General features: G+C 41.0%; 2 protein-coding genes across 3 annotated transcripts; one reads left to right on the top strand and one right to left on the bottom strand.

The window, feature by feature from the left end:
- Window positions 1-272: 272 nt before the first annotated feature.
- cct4 (chaperonin containing TCP1, subunit 4 (delta)) lies at window positions 273-6,313 on the bottom strand. The gene is made up of 13 exons (XM_046837804.1): window positions 6,000-6,313; window positions 5,012-5,064; window positions 4,829-4,918; window positions 4,593-4,701; window positions 3,758-4,022; window positions 3,546-3,678; window positions 3,162-3,301; window positions 2,035-2,131; window positions 1,808-1,918; window positions 1,581-1,711; window positions 778-1,012; window positions 526-639; window positions 273-446 (listed from the first exon to the last, which is right to left on the bottom strand). The coding sequence occupies exons 1-13, from the start codon at window positions 6,133-6,135 to the stop codon at window positions 432-434; spliced, it is 1,629 nt and encodes a 542-aa protein (XP_046693760.1). The 5' UTR covers window positions 6,136-6,313; the 3' UTR covers window positions 273-431.
- Window positions 6,314-6,446: 133 nt separating this feature from the next.
- On the top strand, window positions 6,447-18,722 carry pus10 (pseudouridine synthase 10). 2 transcript variants are annotated; one of them, XM_046837803.1, is made up of 18 exons: window positions 6,447-6,678; window positions 8,022-8,167; window positions 8,245-8,448; window positions 10,396-10,482; window positions 10,568-10,602; window positions 10,746-10,857; window positions 12,814-12,875; window positions 12,970-13,015; window positions 13,228-13,292; window positions 13,410-13,495; window positions 13,572-13,697; window positions 15,219-15,275; window positions 15,812-15,888; window positions 15,974-16,029; window positions 16,130-16,247; window positions 16,742-16,884; window positions 17,815-17,914; window positions 18,496-18,722. In XM_046837803.1, exons 2-18 carry the CDS (start codon window positions 8,042-8,044, stop codon window positions 18,532-18,534), a joined length of 1,539 nt encoding a protein of 512 aa, XP_046693759.1. In that variant the 5' UTR covers window positions 6,447-6,678; window positions 8,022-8,041; the 3' UTR covers window positions 18,535-18,722. The 2 variants fall into 2 exon arrangements, with proteins under 2 accessions (XP_046693759.1, XP_046693757.1); XM_046837801.1 differs by lacking the exon at window positions 6,447-6,678 and adding an exon at window positions 6,852-7,011.
- The last annotated feature ends 1,963 nt before the right edge of the window (window positions 18,723-20,685 follow it).

Raw genomic sequence — 20,685 nt, 5'->3', positions numbered from 1 at the left:
ACATTCCCCTACTAAAGTGCAGTGATTGATTAACTAATCGTTCATGAGTGACTTAAGTCATTCATTTTCACTGGACGTGCACGAGCAAATCAGAAAATCTCAGTAGGTTATGTACAAGAAACAGAATGGAGTAGTTCATCTCTCGATTCTCTTCCACTGAAACGTCTTCCCATCATTACTAAAGTTATGGAAACTCATTTGTGATCAGAAATTCTGATCTCTGTTAAAACCCTGTATCGTATCTGCGAAGTGAAACGAAGTGAAGCAGAAAGGACACAAAAAAAAAGTTTATTAAATTACGCAACGTAACATCTACAGACAGCTCGTGAGCGGTTGGTTATGGAGTGGTGGTTTTTGTGAGGTCCCCGCAACCTTCAGCGGCGCTGCTTCAGTCCATCAGTGCTCTGCTCGTACACGTGCGGGCACACACTTTACCGCGCGTTCACCTGCCAAAGACAGAGAGCGTAAGGAACGTGTTTGTTCATGCAATCACTATATTATATAATATACATGGGGGCTACTTACGACATCGTCGATCTTGAGGATGCTGCGCACGGTTTCCGTGGCGAGGGTGAGGGCGCTGACGGAGACCAGAAGAGGTTGGACCACCAGTTCTTCCAAAATGTTGGAGATGCCACCCTGATTGGGTAAAAAAATTAATTAAATTTGCACTACAGCTTGTTTATATTCTGAAGCCTCTAATATCAATGTTGCAAGACAATTGTACACGTTGCCATGGTTACACCGCTACCATGCGGTTCACGACGGCGTTCCCACCTTGCGCACGTTGATGCCGGCTGTGGTCTCGCCCTGAGCGTGTCTGTTGCGCAGCTCGGTCACCGTGGAGATGGGGTTGAGACCGGCGTTCTCCGCCAGCGTGGAGGGAATGACCTCCAGGGCATCTGCGTAGGCGCGAACGCAGTAAGCCTCCATGCCACCCAGGGTGCGGGCATACTCAGCCAAACGCAGAGCCAGCTCGATCTCCGGAGCACCGCCACCCGCGATTAGAGCCCTGCAGGGGTGAGACGTCACACGGGTTACACTTCAGACGTTCACACGTTCCAGCACTAGTCTTTTAGTGGGCAAGATACTATGGCTGTGGGGCACCACCTGACTTTTCCCACCCAGATATGGTTCTTCCATAAACAGTTACCTCAAACCAGCCACACGATTCTACAAATGTTTGGACATGGTAGCATGACATTTCTGAATATATATTTTTGGTTGAAAGATGTGGAAGATCTCCCTTTTTTCTCAGATAAGTGCACCTTAAGGCCTCCTCACCTTACCTACATCAGTACACAACTTTTTTTTTTTTTTTTTTTAACACTCTTACAACTGAACGAGATCTCACAAAAATCTAGTGGAATATCTTCCCAGAAGAGTGGAAATGGTTAGAAGAGCAAATTGAGACTAAACGTGGAAGAACATGTCGAGCTTATGGTGAAGGGTCTACAAACTTTGGGAGATCTATTGCATTTGCCATACTGTGTGGATCTTATGAGAAGAGTGAAGGTTATTATAACAGCAACTGTGGAATGGGATGGTCAGAAAGCACACAATCTTATGGCCGGGTTCACCTTTTTTTGACGAGGCAGCGGATGACGCAGAGAGCATCATGGATTGAGCGTTCAGCCTCCTCGATCACCAGCTTGTTGGATCCGCGCACCACGATGCTCACCGTCTTACCTGGATTAGCACAACCAGTGATCTACACACACACAGTGAAGAAATCAACATCAAACTCTATACAATAAATCAAGCTCAAGTGCAGGACACGAGCTGTCCTCAGATCATGGTCTCTCACCTTGACCAGTTTGCCCGAGCCGTCCAGGCTGACCTCCTCAGCGAGCTCAGCCGAGCCCAGCATCTCCGCTGTGAACTGGTCGATGTGAGCGATGGGCTTGGTGCCGATCGTCTGGAAAACATTCGTTGCGAATTTGAATTTATGAAATCAAAAGTGTTTCATAAAGTCAAGAACAGGTCGAATCTGCTTCTCGAGATTCTCAGATATGAAGAGCACTGGATTCTTACCTTGCAGATGAACTCGATTTCATCCCTCTCGATGTCCTTCACCACCATGATCTTCATCTTGTTCAGGAAATGAAGAGCAAGGTCACTCAGCGCATCTCTGAAACAACACAAAAAGGTGTTACAGTGCATGCTTACACACACACACACACACACACACACACGGTGTGTAAAGTAGGGCGTTTTAACGATTCCTCAAATAACTTGAGAAATTAATTTGCCTCGATGTTTCATTTCGGCCATTTAACTAAACAGGACTGTTTCCCCACGGACCGTTATTATTGACGCACTGCCCGCTAAACTGTTGCGCTCTGTACAGGTAACACAGGAGACGCTGCAGGATGAAAAATGGGAGGAACGAGGGGAAAACAGCGAGGGGCGAGGAGAAGATTCAGGCCAAAGAAAACCTGCAAGTTTCCAAAGTTTGGTATAATTGCAAACTAAAACAGAAAACAGCACAGTGCGCTTTACGTTTTTACAGTCATTTCAAAAAGATTTTTATATTTTTATTTATATACAGCGTGTTTAAAAAGTCCCTGGGCAGTGGTGTGTAAAGCAGCGTAGTGAAGAAAGTTTTTAAAGCTGGAGATAAACACACTGATTTAGTTACTGGAAAATTTAAAGCAGCTTTTTAAGAGACAAAAGTGCCAGATCGCGACAGTGTGTGGGATTTAATACATAAATACATGAGAGAATAATTGCATAAGAAACAAAATTAACGTCTATACTGGAGGTCGACCCATTCATCCTTTTTGCAGATTAACCTGCACCGGAATCTGATTGCTGGATCAATACAAATCCATACCCATAGTTTTTCAGGGTTGCGTTATACAGTACATGAGCGACCTCTAGAGGCGAATCACTGATGCCACATGCTGTTATTTCAAGTGTTTGTTTATTCATTTTCAATGTGACTATTTATTTGGACTGTTACTTTTTGTTTCACTTTGAATGCATGTCTCAATATTTATTAATACATTCATATTTATTTTATTTAAATTTGAGATTCATTTGTTTTTCATTTAATAAAAGTTCAGTACTATTTTAAAAACTATCGAGCTCTTGCCCAAAGCAGACTGCCCCAAAAACCTGGGCCAAAACTAAAGCGTGCACATTCTCCTGTTGCGTACCTGAGGATGGATTTCTGGATGAGCAGGACGTTGCAGCCGGCTTTCTTAATCTGCTTAATCAGGTTGAGGATGTAGGCTCTCTCTTCGCGGAGTACACGGTCCATCTGTGCGTAATCCGACACCACGATTTGGTTATCCATCTGCTCCGGACAAGAGAAGGAGAAAGAGAAAGCAATGGATTAGAAGAGAAATTCATGTGAAAATTGATTTAACTGGGGGGGAAAAACACTTTGGGTTGTTAAGGTTAGAGATAGGAGTGAATTTGGGCCATCTATACGTTGAGATTCAGAGAGAAAGAAAGAAAGAAAGAGAAGGAGGGAGAGTTTAACTATTTTAAACATTTTTAGTAGGATATACACCGAATCTCGTTTGGTCTGTACGTACATCGGTTTTGGGAGGAGACAGGCAGAACTGGATCAGGCCGATCTTGGCTTTCTCGACACGGGACAGCCCACTGTTCACTACCTTCTGGGTCAGAACCAGACCATCCACCATCTCACAGTCATCGATGGTCCCCCTGGAGAAACATGAAGGCCAGGTGTTAGACAGGTGAGCTGCAGAACGAAAGCACAGCATCCGCACCGCTCGTGACTCACCCGAGCTTCTTGACAATGTTGATGTTGTGGAGGTCGACGCTGGTGGACGTGGCCGGATCGATGACCCTCATGACTGCATCCACGGCCATTGGGGCAAGCAGGCTGGAGTACTGGGATACCACTTTGGAGCAGAGCGAGGTGGTGGCGCTGTTTAGCAGGGTCTCGCGGTCGCTCAGCTCCACAGGCTGGCTGATGGAGTTCAGGACCTCCACGCCCTTTTCCACAGCCTTCTGGAACGACTCGGAGATGATGGTCGGGTGGATGCCTGAGGAACCATCATGGCAAGGTTTATTAATGACTTTAATTATAATCACGCAGGACTCCACATTCAGTCCATATACAGGCGTTTCCTACCCTCTGATTTCTAATATCAGTAATCGCACATTTGTATCTGTTTAAAACTTCAAGACTTTTTAACTTCTTAATACAATAACTAATTGTGCCAGATGTTATAACTATTAAATTTCACTCAATTTCTCCCTTCATTATGAATAATTTGATCTTTAATGATTTTCCACTCTGGAAATGATTAATATGTTATAGAATAGAAATATAGTTATATGTTTATTTTTTTAGTGCACAGTTAAATGTGGAACGTGGCTCCTTTAAGAATGATGTGTCGCGAATAAATGTGTGTTGCGTTGAAGGGTTTGACTTCCCTTCATATTTATTATTTAAATATATTTTAAATAAAAATTGTCAAACAAACCTGAAAATTTGTGCTGTTAAAAATCATTTTATTTCTGTTAAAGCGTTAATTTTGACAGCCCTAATATGTATATTATACACACACACACACAAACATGTGCTACAGAAGGTTAAAATGTGTGTGTACCTTTCTGCAGTAGCTTGGCACAGCTGTCCAGAAGAGATCCGGCGATCACCACCACGGTTGTAGTGCCATCTCCAGCCTCAATATCCTGAGCCTTGGCCAGCTCGACCAGCTAACACACACACACACACACACACACACACACACACACACACACACACACACCCCACAGTAATCATCATCATGGCAAATGTTTCCCTTCATCACTGTGACTCCTACAGAAAGACATCACGTCTCACCATTTTAGCAGCAGGGTGCAGAACCTGCATCTGATTCAGGATGGTGGCTCCGTCGTTAGTGATGGTGACGTCTCCTTTCCCGTCCTGGATCTACCACACAAACCAGCACCGTCATCATATCGCCCTAGTAGACTCATTTTCAACAAATATGCAAAACGGAGGAATATAAAAAACAAAACGTACCATTTTGTCCATGCCTTTAGGGCCGAGGCTCGTCCGGACTGCATCTGCCACGGCTGCGAAACGAGACACGCAGTCAGTTAGATCGTACGCTTTTTATCCGTTTCTAATAACAAACCAGAGCGGCGGTTGAGTGGAGACTCCTTCCCAGAAAAAATTATTAAACGTCTTAATAAGGTACGTGAGAGACTTCAGGGCACCTCAGGGATTCATTGTGCTGGGAAATAAAAATGTGGCTTTCACATCACTGATCAGAAAGGCACAACAGCACCTGCATGTTCTGAGGAGACTTGAGAAGTTCTGCCTGTGCTACAGAATACTGGAGAACTTGTACCGCTGTACCATTGAGAGCATCTTCACAAACCGCATCTTAGTGTGGTACAGCAGCTGCACTGCTTCGGACCATAAAGCCCTTTAGAAGATGGTGAAAACCACCCAACGAAATCATCTGCACTCAACCACAGACTCTTCCCTAGGGCAGATGCTGCAGGTTCCTCAGAGTAGCTTTTTTTTTTTCCCCCTGTACTGAACAGCTGATCATATCACACGTCACTATGCAACTCTGCACCATCCATAACGTATTACTCTACTGTATATTCCAGATGTATCATGTAATTACAATGTTAAGACCTTTATAAGACCACAAAGGTCGAGAAATTGCATTTTACTGCATTGATAGCAGATATCGAGGTGCAATATCGCGCATATCGAGTATCGCGATGCGGCAGTGCAGATCACATCGTCCAGCCCTGATTTGGGGAAACATGGCGGGTTGAGACTGGGGCGTCGCTCCAGTTCCTGCAGCATCACCATACATGGAGCTTCTCATGAGCTAAACCAGCACAATGCACCTTTTGCCTTCAAGATCTCAACACCTCTGTATTTCCAGAAGGTTCTCTTACAGCATCCGAACGGTTCCGTTATACAGCTCAAAGATCCGCAACACTATAAATGAAGGATTCATCATAATTATTTTTATAAATAATCTCACCTTTCCCCGCGCTGATGTTGCTATACCGAATCTGGGCCGGTTTGTCCCGGTCCACATAAGTGCCTCCGTTGTTCTTGCCTCCGTTGTTTCTGCCCCCGACCGGACCCTTCGGCACGGCAATCGCAGCTTCGGGCATCTTTTATCTATTGTTTATTTTAGATCTAAATTTAAGCAATTTCTTAATTCCCGATGATGAAGGAGAACCTCGGGACCTCCTGCTGACACTCTCAGCGCTCCAAAAGCTCGGATGGATTCGGATTCGGTTCGACTCTCGTTTAATTACAACAAGAACCTTCCAGAAAGAGGCACCGGCTGCGACCACAGACACGAAAGGACCCCTTTACGGCGGGCGCATTAATATGACGTCATTAAGGCGGCGGAACACGTGCCTGGCTTAATTGTTTATTTAAAAGAAATAGACGCCTCTGTAATTGTATTTATTTGTTACAATTTTTCACTGTATGGTGAAATTATGTGACGTTCATTTAAAATAAAAATACGGTTACATGGTTACTTAAAAAAAAATATATAATTTGCTAGCGTTACCTATTGCATAGACCACTAGCACATGCATAATGGTGCACACGGTTATTTAATCTAATGTAATTCAATTCAAGTAGATCGGATTGACTGTGAAATCGGATTTACTGTGAAATCGCATCTGATACTGAATTTGAAGGTAAGTTTGGGGTATATGAGCTAATATTTGAGTCAATGCACTAAATGATATCACGTGTTTTTGGGGGTCCATGTTGTAATCTGGCAATACAAATATAATTAAATCCTAAATATCTTTAAACACCAGTCTCATAAAACTGATCATTATTATTATTAATATATATAATGCGTGTTTAGATGCTGTATAAGATGCCTGGGTTGCCAGATATGCAGACACAGACACAGATCAGACCTAATGTGCTGGTCATCAAGTCCATCATCAGGACCATGGCATGGCCAAAGTGTAATATTTACACATTAGCATCATTTCTATGTCTCCCACACCGTCCTTCAGGTATCCAGGATTGGGGTGTAGCGGTACACAAAATACACGGTTCGGTTTTTAAGTTTCGGTTCGGTTTAATTTCGGTACGTTTATGGGGAGAAAATGCAAACCATAAAATTGCTTGTCGTTTTTTTATTAACACAGTTTATTATCATTCACATTTGTGAACATAAACAGTTTACATTTTGAAAATTAAATTGATTAAATATAATTATATAAATTGAAATGAGATAATTTACATTTGTTACACAATTTATTTAATACAGATGTGTATTTGTGTGTGTGTGTGTGTGTGTGTGTGTGTGTGTGTTTTACATTTAATATTGAATTTTCTAAACATACGATCTTTTTAACTCTTCCACTTTTTTCAGCACACTTTAACGAATGTCTTCCGTCATTCATTCATTTCACTCCCTCGATATGTGTCCCACCACCACCAAGCTGCCACTGCTGGGCCCTTGAGCAAAGCCCTAAGACCCTCCCCTGCTCAGTTGTAAGTCGCTCTGGATAAGGGCGTCTGCCAAATGCCGCAAATGTAAATGTAAATGTAAAGTTGTCAGGATTTGTTGGCGATGGAGGAAGTGGCACGATTTAGCGCATGCACAAAACAAAATCTGAGTGACATTACACAACAGTGCGGGGCAGAGACTAAACAAACCTGCGGTCCGCCACTTAATACGTTCCTGTAGGAACTCAGGTTGTACATGTGCCCCGAACCGAAAGCCGTGTACCGTGACACCCCTTACCCAGGATGTGTATCTAACAGTCCTTGAGGTTTCAGTTCGTAGCATCTACAGGATGTATTTCAACCAATATGTAATAATTCACAGAATATGTAAAGATCTCCGTTAATGTCCGCTTGACAAACCTGGAGTGAAAAGTGTTTCATAGACTTGATAGTTTGGTGTTGATGAAAGACAGAAATAACTGGGTGCTTGGGTAATAGATTAAGTATCCAACCTCTAACCTGCGGAAAACACGAGATCTGGTCATTTCTTTCTTTTTTTATTGTCTCTCAGAGATATTTGTCCCCCTTGTGATGCTGCCGCTTAAAGATAAAGACCGTCCAGTCATCAGGAAGCTGTTGGCTGCGGGATGCTGTGGAAGATGCGTCCTCAGGTTCTGTTGTGTAGGAAAGTATTCGTCGTATCAGCCCTGCTGTGAGGTGCGTGTGTGTTACACAGACGTTTCTCTATGCCATGGTACACTATTTTACACTGTTTATTTCCCGCCCCTCTGTAGGACATACGTAAAGAGCTCTTGGCGTTCCTCAGTGAGGAGGATGGTGAGCGATCTCAGGATGCACAGACGGAGGATCCACCGTGTAAGAAATTGAAGACGGAGCCGTCGTCTGAAGAGGACGCGGGCACGGAGGATGCGTCAGGGGTGTGTGTGGCGTGTGTCGGGGTGCTGCAGCATTTCTGCGATCAGAGCTATGCCAAACAGGTGAGTTTAGTCAGGATCCATTTGAAGGTAACACTACGGTATCAATCTGAAGTGGAAAAAAAAAAACAGTACTATTTGTGCCATCAAAGTATACCGTATGTGGACACCAGATCATGTCCTTTTTTTGAACCTTCCACATTTAGTCCCCATTTGTTCCTCCACATTTCTGGGAAGATGTTCTCCTAAAAGTTGGAGTGTTCTTGTGGAGATTTTGTGCCCAAAGGTGTTCAATAGGGTTGGAGCTCAATAGCAGGAGATCTTCCACATCCTCTAACTCATGTAAAGCAGATCTTCATGGAGCTGGATTTGTGCACAGGGGCTTCGTCATGCTGGAACAGCTTTGGGTCTCGTAGTTGAAGTGAAGGGAAAAAAGTGGCTTTTTATATTCCACTAGTGTATTATTTCCTGTCTCTCACACATTACTGACTTCTTACTAAGGCAGTAAGAAGTTTGGGGTTAATGTGGATGAGACAGAGGGGGTCAGTGATGTAAACATGACTGAGAACTGAGACATTCCTGATCATCATTATCTTTTCTCTGCTTGTGTTCTATATGGTGGATCTTCAGTCTGGATACATTCATTAGAGAACAACATTTGAAGTTGTCTTATATAAATATATTGATATGATGTAAGGTTCAGTTACCAGCATGACACTAAAACAGATAGTTTCAATGACTACTTTTTACTGAAGTAAATGTCAGAGCCCAAACCTTTTTACTTTAACTTTATTGAAAAAGTGCAGTCAGAACTTCAACTTTTACCAGAGTCTTTTCAAACATCAGTATCTGCATTTCTACTAGAGTGAAGGATGTGTGTACTTTTACTATCTCTGTGTTCCTCTTCGTTTGTAGTAACAGTTTGAGGAAGAACCCCATATGGGTGGAAAAATCGGGTGTCCCAATACTATTGCCATATAGAATATGGTCTCGATAATCAGTACCGTGGAACGTGATATTAAGTGTAGTGTGACCTCGACTTTTTGCTAGTTCCATTTTGATTTTTGGTCACGTCAAGAAGAAATTCCCTCCATTTTTCAAATTTTTGGATAATAAACATAATAAAATATTGTTTGCGATATATACATTTTGGGATATTTTACTTTTCCCAAAACTTGATCTGGTGACGCTCTCTCTCTCTCTCTCTCTCTCTCTCTCTCTCTCTCTCTCTCTCTCTCTCTCTCTATATATATATATATATATATATATATATATATATATATATATATATATATATATATATATATGTATATATATATAGATAGATAGATAGATAGATAGATAGATAGATATAGATATATATATTGATATTGAGTAGGGGTCGATCGGCACAGATTAATTGCTGGAACTCTCGGGTATCGTCAAAAATCCTTACCGGTAGTTTTTCCGGGTTGTGTCCGTTACTGGAACGGATGAGAAGGTCTGCTATAATTATGAGAGCGGCCCCTAGAGGCGAATCACTGACACCACATGCTGTTTGTTTTTACGTTAGACTGCGCGCTGTACGGAGAGCGCTATATTATATTTATTATTTATCATTTATCAATTATATAATTGTATTTATTATTACTCATTTTTATGTAATTTAGCACATTTTCATGAGTCAGTACTCCTTTTTTTTTATTTCCTTTATTTTTTATTTTCGTATTATTTTACATGAAGTTTTATGGTTGTTTGTTTTATCCAGCATCCATTTTAAAATCAGTTGATTAATCAGTTATGGGCAACCTAGGTATCGGTATCGCTAAAATCCACTCTTGGTTGACCATCAGGTCATGTGACACTGATCGTTTTCATTTGAATTCCTTTGCATTGTTTCTGATGGGACCAGATTGGATTCTGATAATACTGATAATCCAATAAAAGTTCAACCATGTAAATATGTATGAAAGTCATGGTTAATAGTAGGATTCTTGCCTAAGTGTAATTTTATTTTTTATTTTTCTGAAGGTGTCTGAGGTTGTGAAGAAACATGAGTACCATTTTGACAGTCTGATGCTGGCCGTCTCTGTTCCTGCTCAGCTGTCCGTCAGAGAGGCATGCTAACATGCTAAGCATTTATTTTTTTTTAGCATTTTTACATTCTCATTTCATACTTATCTGTTTTTCTGTTTTTTTTCAGCATTCCTGCTGGTTGCACATCAAGAAGGAAATCAGGTACATGAGCGGCACAAGCAGTGCTTAATGTTTTCTAACACACCCTGGGAACCCAGGACCTAGAATGAGAAGCACTGGGTTGAATAAACCAGCATGGTCTACAGGATTATTGATATTAACATCGGTTATGGTGTGTGTGTCAGGGAGAAGAGCATGTGTCTGGATAAAGAGGACGTGGTTCAGGTGAAGGACGCCTTCAAATGGGCCATACAGGGACTTGTGGGAAAAGAACTGGGAGCATCGGTTCTCACTAATGTAAGTGGAGGCAAATGTTGAATCCTTAAGACTGATTGGTGGATATACCCTATATTAGAGGTCAAACGATATCGTTAGTTAGGTTGTATCGTACTTGACAATAGCCAAATAAATAATTGATAGTTTTTCAAATGGATGCTGAATAAAAAAAACACAACACTCCATGTAAAATAGTACTGAATTTTATTACAAAAAAGGTACTGCATCATGAAAATGTGCTAAACATAATCAGTATGAATATATAAATTCTATTCATAAATATTGCTAAAAATAAATGACACATTCGAACTGATACAAAAAGTAACATTCCTAATAAATAAAAACAATTACATCCAAAATGAATAAAAAAAAAACACGTGGTGTCAGTGATTTGCCTCTAGAGGCCGCTATCGTACTGTATAACGCCACTTGGAAATGGCTTGATTTATTTTAGCAGAAAAAGAAAGAATATTAAAAAAAAAAATCCTTAAAAAAACCCATTAAAGGTTTATTTTGTATTTGATCAAGGGAAAAAAGTATTTGATCTTATACCATATTAGCAAGAATTCTGACACCCAAAATAGTTCTGTCCCTTTAAGAAAAAACTTAAAGGGACAATCTTGTCCCTAACGTCCTTTGACAGCTCTTTGGTCTTTCCCATGGTGGTGGAAAGACCAAAGAGCTGTCAAAGGACATTAGGGACAAGATTGTAGATCTGCACAAGGCTGGAATGGGCTACAAGACCATCAGATTTTTGTCTTGGCCGTATGTTTTTGGTCATTATATTGCTGATAGACCATCCATGACCCATCTTCAGCAATCAGGCTGACGCCAGACGGTTCTCACCCAAGATTCTACAATGCAGGGCCCCATTCTTGTGGTGAAGTCTTCAGAGAAGCGAAAACAGCCAAAAGCAGAATGTTTCCTCCTCCATGTTTGACAATGGCACTGGTGTTCTTGGGGTCATATTCAGCATTTCTCTGGTGGAATTGTCTGACCACATCACATTCTCCCAAGCCTTCTCTGAATCACTCAGGTGTTCATCAGCAAACTTCAGAAGGGTCTGTTCATGTGCATTCTGGGGCAGAGGGACCTTGGTGTGTTACCACAGGTTTTCTTGGTGACTGTAGTCTCAGCTCCCTTGAGATCATTAACAAGCTTCTCCAGTGTAATTCTGGTCTGATCCCTCACCTTTCTCAGAATCATCCTCACCCCATGAGATGAGATTTAGCATGGAGCTCCTGAGCGAGGGCGCTTGACTTATCCTGTATTTTCAAATTACAGTGGTCTCTTTCTCAGCAAGCATCTTTCTGATGGTCCTGCAGCCCATTTCAGCCTCATGCTGGTCTACAATCTTGTCCCTGATGTTCTTTGACAACTCTTTGGTCTTTCCCATGGTGGTGAAGAGGTTTGAATGGAAGAAGTTGATTCTGTGGCTGGTGTCTTACTGATTGGTAGTTGATCAAATAAAAAATAATTTATAACATTTTTTTAAAGTTGTTTTTTTATAGATTTTTTAAATAAACCTACCATAAAAATTCTAGACTGTTCTTTGTAAGAAAATCAATAATTATTTCCCCCAACCTTCAGTAGCTGTAGCTCCAACCTTATTGGAATGAATTTTTGATGCTGACTGCACCCCAGGCCTCCTCACCTAACAAATCTCCACAGAAATCTTGTGGAACATCTTAAAAGAAATGGAGCCTAAATGTGAAATGGGACATTCAAAAAGAAGAATCTTATGGTCAGGTGTCTACAGAATTTTGTCCATATAGTGTTTATAGTGGTGTGTGTGTACAGCTGTCATAAAGTAAGCGCTAACAGGAGCAAATCGGGTCAAATTTGCATTTGTACAATTTTTCTTAATACACAATGGCAAGGTTGTGTGATTATATAAAAGAAATGTTAGATGTAAAAATGTTTTTTTCCCAGAATATCATGCTAACGCTCACACCGTGTCTTGTTTCCGTCCTTCAGAGTGCATTCGAGGTCAGCGTCGGGTTTGCGCATCCAGAAACAGACGGAGACTGCCACTTCCTGTACGCTTTCCCTTCTTCCTGTCTTCTTTCACGTCCATTCTTTTCTCATTAGCATCTTTCAAAAAGTCCTAACGGTTGCGTTGTCATTTCGCAGGGCTACGGAGTGTCCGGATTGCTTCAAGCCGACGAAGAACAAAGCGGTGAGCACTCGTGGTTCTGATCTTATTTGAAACAAAAAACGTATTAAAATCGTTCGTTTTCGTGCGCTAATCCATCTCATTCATTTTTCTTGGTTGTGAGAAGGTAGTGACATTGTGTCGTCATGGTTACATGCTAACATGCTTGAATGATCAAGTGAGTAGGGTTTGGGTTTTCTGTGATCGTGATGAAATTAAGACTGCGATGTATTCAGTCCGTGTTTACTAGGATGGCGGTGGTGAAGGCGCTGGAGAAGATCTCAGATGCGAAGTTCCTCAGGTCAGAAAATCCAACGCCGAATTCCCACTTGATCCTGCCTGAAAGTGTGTGCACGTGCTACGTTAAGACCCATGCTGACATTACGTTTACTGACGTCTTTCCTGTGTGTCTCTGCAGACATTACCCGTGTCCACCTGTCTCCCCGTCTAGCCGGTGCACTCCGCGTGAGACCACGTGCCTGCACGCGTCTGTATTTATAGCAGGTAAAATCTGACAGTCTCTTTTTCTCCGGTTTATGTCTTAGTCAAGTGTGGATTATTTTATCCTTCGTATCATTAGGGAGGTATAATAAGTTCTCCCGAGAGCTTCCTCAGACCCCCTGGGTGATCGATGGAGAAAGGCGTATGGAAGGATCGGTGGAGGAGCTGATTGCCAATCCGCTGCTCTCCGCCTTCAAGGCAGACGGTCAGACACACGCACACGCGCACACACACACACACACACACACACACAGTTCCAGCCAATCTTGTGTTAATCATAAATACCTATATAGTAGTATTGCATCCTTCATCTGAGGTGGTATCAAACAGTTCGGAGACCAGTTTTTTAACACGCCAACAGATGGCAGCACAAGGCTGCACGTGCAGTCACATGGAGCAACGACCTTAATAAGTCAGTATGCCAGTGTACATCTGACAACTGGTGCTATTCCAACCACGTGCGTTACCACGTCTGCTATTCTGACTACGTGTGCACGCTGTCACCGAGTTCTCGTGCATCTCAACAAGACGATCTCACTTCCTCACCCATCCTACTCGCCAGATTTGGCTCTTTCGGACTTCTCCCTGAAGATAAAGATTCGGCTGAAAGGTCGGCGGTTTGACACCATTGCTGGCGGAGATCCGGCGAGAATAGCTGAAGTTGCTCTACACGCTCTGAAAAGAATTCCAGGACATGTGGCAGGAATCCTGGGGGGTGTATTGCTGGACAAGGGGACTATTTTGTGGGATAACGTAAAAAAAGTAAACGTAAAAAAAGTACTTTCTTGTAAACAGAGCCGGTCTCAAAACGTTCTGATACCACCTCGTATCTCCGAAGAGTCTCAATTTGTTCAGATTTATCAAAGATACAGCTTTATGCTTCTCTTCAAAAACATGCCGAGCTCCCCGGAGGCGTGCCATGGGCGGGGCTAAATAACCACGAGCGGACACAGCTTTTGCGTAGAATCTTCTGCACATAAAACTGGAACAAAAACTTAAACTACAGATAACAATCGGATCCAGCCGTTCATATTTAATCTAAAATCAGATCCTGAGACGTTCTTCTCGAGCTAGTCCTGCAGATGACTCCCGTAACCGGGTGAAGCACGGTGATGGGGGCGCTCTTGCTCTCGAGCTGCGGGGAGAAATGTCCATACAAAGAGTGTATTTGGCACAAAAACAGTCTTGCGTCCAAATACTTTTTTGAACCTTTGGCTATGTTTTGCATGAGAATCCAACTCTTTAAAGTTTGTTATGCACGAAATAGCAAAAGGTAAAAAAATCGAGTTAAACATGCTCCTGAGGTGATCAGTGTTTCTCTGGATGGAATTTTCTTCAATTGAAGAGCACTCTGGTTTCATATAAACAGCCTAAAGAAGCCTCCATGAAGTTCCTGAGCAACTCAAGAACTTTGAGGATGGATTTGGACTTTAATTAACATCACCCGTCTGCTACAATGGCTCAGGACGACAGGTTGCATTTAAGCAACCGTCACTGCACACCAAAACTATGAGGGAACCCGAATAAATGGACATTCATTGGTGATAAGGACGGGTTCCTTTTTTGAGTCTTTCGTCCTCATGCCATCTCAAGAAGTTTTTCCTCACCACAGACACCACTGGATCAATCACCAGGCACAAAAATAATAAGGAACACATTTATACATTCTTTTATAACCACTTTATCTCTGTACAGCTGCTTTGAAACAATGTCCATTTTTTTGCAGGGTTCAACTTCTGCTCATCCGGGAGAGAAGACGTGGACGTACGGACTTTAGGGAACGGTATGTGGAAGTAATGGATTTTGTGATTATATAATAAGTATATATGATGTATCATTTTGTCCAGTAGTAAAAGTGTCTCTCACCAAGCAATTGTTCCAGAATGATCAATTGTATGTGTTTAATACATTATGAGGACATCTGAGCATAAGATTGGTAAGAGAATGTTTGTTCTTTTTGAACATCCCATTCGGCTGGTATAATAACCTCCACTCTTCTGGGTAGTTGTTCTACTAGATTTTGTGGAAATTTGTGCGATATTTCATTCAGCCACAAGGGTGTTAGTAAAGTCAGGGACTGATGGAGGTGAGGAGACCTGAGGTGCAGTCAGCGTTCACATTAATCCCAATAGGGTTGGAGTTCTATAGCAGGAGATCTTCCAACCCATATAAAGCAGTTCTTCATGGACTTGGCTTTGTGCACAGGTGTATTGTCATGCTGGAACAGGTGGAAAGGACGCAAACATGGCTGGGAAAGTCAGATGTCGCAATACCTTTGTCCATATATAAAGTGACTTGTAACACATGTGTCTCCTTCAGGACGTCCGTTTGCCATCGAGCTCCTGAATCCACACCGTGCGAAGTTCAACAAAGCCGAAATCAGACAGCTTCAGGAGGTACTGAAACGAGAGAAATGTCTCCCTCTGCAGGCAATAATACTTTTCTCATTTAATTATTTCCTCATCCCTCTCACCTGCACAGACCATCAACACGTCCTCAGACAAAATCCGAGTTCGAGACCTGCAGATCGTATCCAGGTTTGTGTACGAGAGTTTTTGTTGTTGTTTGTAAATATACTGGGCATGCACAGGAATATCTACATATCCGAATACTAACGATTGACGTACGTGTTTGTAGAGACGCTACAAGTCGTATGAAAGAAGGAGAAGAGGAAAAAACCAAGTCGTACAGCGCCCTCATCTGGACGCAAAAGCCCATTACTCCGGCCGATCTGGACTTTTTTGAAAACGTCAAGGTTTAAAAATTTTTTTTAAATGAAGGTTATTTATTATCGTACGGGGAACAACGTTAAATAAACGTGTCAATCCATTGAGAAGTATGAATGAATTGTTGATTAAATTACATTTATTTGATCTTTTTACCCTTCGTGCTTTCGAATGAATAATACGTCAGTTCATTAAAGTAGGGGTTGATCAGATTGGATTAGCTTAGATTAGATCAGGTGATTCGAATGTAGAGTTTCAATAATAACCTATAAATTAAATATATTTAAAGCATACATTATAGTAATGAATGTATTATAGATATATTTTATATTCTCTCAAGTAACACTACAGCTCAGGTACACACCAAGAAATGCTGTGATAAACAAACAAACAAAAACAAACAAACAGACAGAAAAAAAAAAAAAAAGGTTTGGATATAATTTGGATACATTATAGATATATAATTTGTGTGTGTGTGTGTGTGTGTGTGTGTGTGTGTGTGTGTGTGTGTGTGTGTGTGTAGGAGCTGCAAATCGATCAGAAGACCCCACTTCGTGTCCTCCATCGGAGGCCACTTGCTGTCAGACAAAGACTCATCCACTCCATGAGCGCGAGCTACCTGGATGTGCACCACTTTACCCTGCAGCTGCGCACACAGGCTGGGACGTATCCTTTTACACACACACGCACACACACACACACGCGCGCACACACACACACACACACACACACACACACACACACACACACACAGTGTATTGTGAAGACTCCTCGGTCCTGTTAAAGCAGCAGGTTTTTCCACCCTCAGTATAAATGTGCGATATTGCATACGCTCACACACCATTTTATAATTGTACGATTGTGGGCGTGGCTATGTTCAGAACGAGCCAATCAGGTTTAATCTTGCGCTGAATCTATATCAAATGCAGGTCGGCCGTTTTTTTAGGATATTGGAGTCCCAAGAACTTGCCATTAATTTGTGTACTGTCTTGATCCAACAATCCCGGTGTTTCAAGACCCCACAAGCAATGTTCACGTTTCATCCTTTTTCACGGACCTTATTATGGAATTTCGACCAAACAAAAAAACACTTTGATACAATGCCAAAATTAAATATCACGATACCGATACCAAATCGATACTATGGCAAAAAAAACAAAAAAATAAACCAGGAAAAGTATTTGAATAAAGGAACTTTGTTTTTATTTATTTATAAACACTCAATGTTTGCTGTCTGCTGAAACAGTAGAAATCTAGTCCCTCAGACTCCAATAGATTTAGTCAGAGCTTGGTGTTGTAGCTCTGGGGTAGATCCAGCCACAGGTAGAGGTAAAAGCTGACCCTGTAATCAAAACACTCCCTGGTTGTTAGCAGGATTTTGTAGACCAGCAGCAGCCAGTGGATGCACTGAAGTCAGTAGATGCTCTATCAAATGAAGGTCTGCCTTTTCTGTAGGATTTTCATCAACCTCGTTTGTGTCCACTGATACTGAAACTCTCTGGTTTGCTCATTTTAAACTCTACATGGACACGTTTGCTCCATCGTCCATCGATGAACGACTCTAAAATACGCTACCTTAACCGACCGCAATGTCAGCTACATTAAAGAGTTTGTGCACGGAGACTTCGGCCGGACGAAGCCCAACCTCGGGGCCCTCATGGAGACAGAGGTGGACATTCTGGAGCTGGACGTGGAGGTTTGTCTCAACAGGACACAACATATTTAAAATGGTTCTGGTCAAATTTTGAAACCAGTGTGGTCAATTAGGTACATTATTCGGACAAAATTTTGTAGGCACCTTATATGACATTCTTTTGAACACCTTATTCCAATATTGTCTCCATTTGCTCTTATAATAAGCTTCACTATTCTTCTAGGGAGATTTTTGTGGAGATTTATATTCATTCAGCCACAAAGGTGTTTGTAAAGTCAGGTACTGATGTTGGTGAGGGGAGGAGGTTCTTTGGGTGCAGTCAGCATGAAAAATTCATCCCAATTTAATTATCAGGAGATCTTCCACATCTTCCAACCCATGTATCTTTATGGTGCTGGCTTTGTGCACAGGGACATTGTTGGTGAAGTGAAGGGAAATTTCATGCTACAGCATCCAAAGGTGCCTCCAGGTTTGTGGGAACAGTTTGGGGAAGAACCACATATGGCTGGAAAAGTCAGGCCCAATACGTTTGTGTCCAGGTGAAATAGTGTATGTTTTTTTGTGCACATCAAATGTGACAGAACACAAGTGAACTTTTTTGTTGTTGTTCTTGTTGTTGTCAGTCAGTGGATGTGGACTGGCCTCCTTCTGTACCGGAGTGAGCGACTGAAACCCATCCTGAGGAAACTATCAAAGCAGCGCTCTGGAAGAACGAGCTCAGTGCGAAGTTGATGATGTCACCACATGATGTCATCCTTCTTTGTAATGTGTTGCTTCTGAAATTGAAACATGATCCTGACTCTCATGATGTCGTGTATATTTTCTGTTAATAAAACAGCAAAACACACAACAAAGGTTTCTATCAATTTATAAGCACGAGGGGGTTTTTGTTTTCATGTTTAGTTTCTTTATAGAGTTTCTGTGTACTTTATTTATCTATGTTTACACACTATCACCTTCAAAATAGTCCTTGCACAGCAATACAGCGCCCCCCAGGGCCCCTGGAATGCCTCCTCTTTTTGAAGCGTGTCAAGATGCGCACTGGATCTCCACAAGGGGGTTTAAACGGTGAGCTGCATCTTCGTCTTCATAATCAATTCTGGAAGAGGGCGAAGTCAGCAGGAGCCAAATCTGGCGAGTCTGGTGGGTGCAGAAGTGAGATCGTGTTGTTTCCGGCGAGAAACACACGTGTGAGTAGAGCCCGTTGACGAGGTGCACACGTGGTCAGATTAGCACCAGTTGCACAGCTCCTGATGTACACATGACAATGTCTTTTGGCACGCTGACTCGTGAAGGTCGGTGCTCCCTGTGACTGTGTGATTGTGTGTGCCACCTTGTGCTGCCATCTGCTGGAGTGCTACAAATCAAGTCTTGAAACTTTTGATTTCACATTGTATATACATGTGTGTATATACGTGTATGTTCCTCAAAAAAAGATTTTAAGTGGCGGACCTCAAGTATGTTTAGTCTCCGCCTCGCAATTTTGGCACATTTTTTTAAATTATTATTAAACTTTAAAACACAACAATGGCAGGTGTATCAAAAAATAGAAACAAGTTAGCAAATCCTGACAAATCCACACATCGAGGGAGTGAATAAATGAAGAATGGAAGGAATGAAGACATTGGTTAAAATAAGTAGAACAGTTAAGTATATATATATATATATATATATATATATATATATATATATATATATCTCTTTAGAAAATTACATATTAAATGGAAAAAACATCTATTAGCCAAATGTGGTCTAAAAAAATGTAAACTATCCATTATTTTAATTGTATTTAATTAATATAAAGTGTAATTGCATAATTTTTTAAAATTCTATTTTATATCTAATAAAATATTATGAAATATTATTTTATATATTATTTAACCAAGCAGGCATTTTATACATTATTTTTTTTTAAATGTAAACCATATGACCAACCAAATGTTGATTACAAATTTTAATAAAAATAAACTGCGTTAATAAAAAATGACGAGCAGTTTTTTGTTTTGAATTTTTATTTTCCCTAAATGTAGAGCAATTGCAAAATTGTACCGAACCGTGAATTTTGTGTATCGTTACACCCATTAAATATATATATATATATATATATATATATATATATATATATATATATATATACACAGTCAGACCCTGATCTACGACCACTCGACTAAGGACATTTCTGAAATACAACGGTCACCGTAGACGGAAATTTTTTTTCTTCAAAAATGTAAATATGATTACAGGGCCTTTTTTTATGTCTGCGTCGGAACGCATCATAGAGTAGTCACTCTTCTCGACTTGATGGAATTACGACCGGTTTTTCGGTCCCTATCAACATCGTAAGTTGGGGTCTACCTGTATATTTATTTATTTATTTATTCATTCATTCCAAAAGCACTATGGTCAGGTGTCCATAAACTTTTTGTCCATAGTGTAACCATTGAGGGAAAAAATAAATTGGGATAATGTGAATATTGATCAGGAGAATATAGAGCTGGGGGCAAAAGTTTTCACTTTGTAATTGGTTTTGGATGAGAGAAATTCCTCATATTTCAAAATTCCTCTATTTTATTTTATATTACAATTTATCATTTTAAACTAGTTATTACCAAAAAAAACCCCCAAAAGATTTTTCAGAATTTATGTAATTCTTTTTACTGTTATGTATTCTTAATTAAAATGCATCTATCTATCTATCTATCTATCTATCTATCTATCTATCTATCTATCTATCTATCTATCTATCTATAGGGGGGGTGCAAACTTTCGCACATCTTCCTACTACATTTTAATTTTTTTAGAAACACGACAAA

Source organism: Silurus meridionalis, chromosome 24 (assembly GCF_014805685.1).
Source record: "Silurus meridionalis isolate SWU-2019-XX chromosome 24, ASM1480568v1, whole genome shotgun sequence".
Lineage (NCBI taxonomy): Eukaryota > Metazoa > Chordata > Actinopteri > Siluriformes > Siluridae > Silurus > Silurus meridionalis.
The sequence above is the reverse complement of the archived record's forward strand: the minus strand, read 5'-3'. Positions and strand labels throughout refer to the sequence as shown.

Excerpts from the sequence above, each read along its gene's own strand:
- cct4 (XM_046837804.1), bottom strand. The coding sequence starts at position 6,135 with ATGCCCGAAGCTGCGATTGCCGTGCCGAAGGGTCCGGTCGGGGGCAGA. Across the intron at positions 4,702-4,828 it reads TGCACCCTGCTGCTAAAATG|CTGGTCGAGCTGGCCAAGGC; the intron begins GTGAGACGTGAT and ends TGTGTGTGTTAG. Across the intron at positions 1,013-1,580 it reads CGCTGCCTCGTCAAAAAAAG|GGCTCTAATCGCGGGTGGCG; the intron begins GTGAACCCGGCC and ends TCACCCCTGCAG.
- pus10 (XM_046837801.1), top strand. The coding sequence starts at position 6,855 with ATGCTGTATAAGATGCCTGGGTTGCCAGATATGCAGACACAGACACAG. Across the intron at positions 10,603-10,745 it reads CACATCAAGAAGGAAATCAG|GGAGAAGAGCATGTGTCTGG; the intron begins GTACATGAGCGG and ends TGTGTGTGTCAG. Across the intron at positions 10,858-12,813 it reads GAGCATCGGTTCTCACTAAT|AGTGCATTCGAGGTCAGCGT; the intron begins GTAAGTGGAGGC and ends TCCGTCCTTCAG.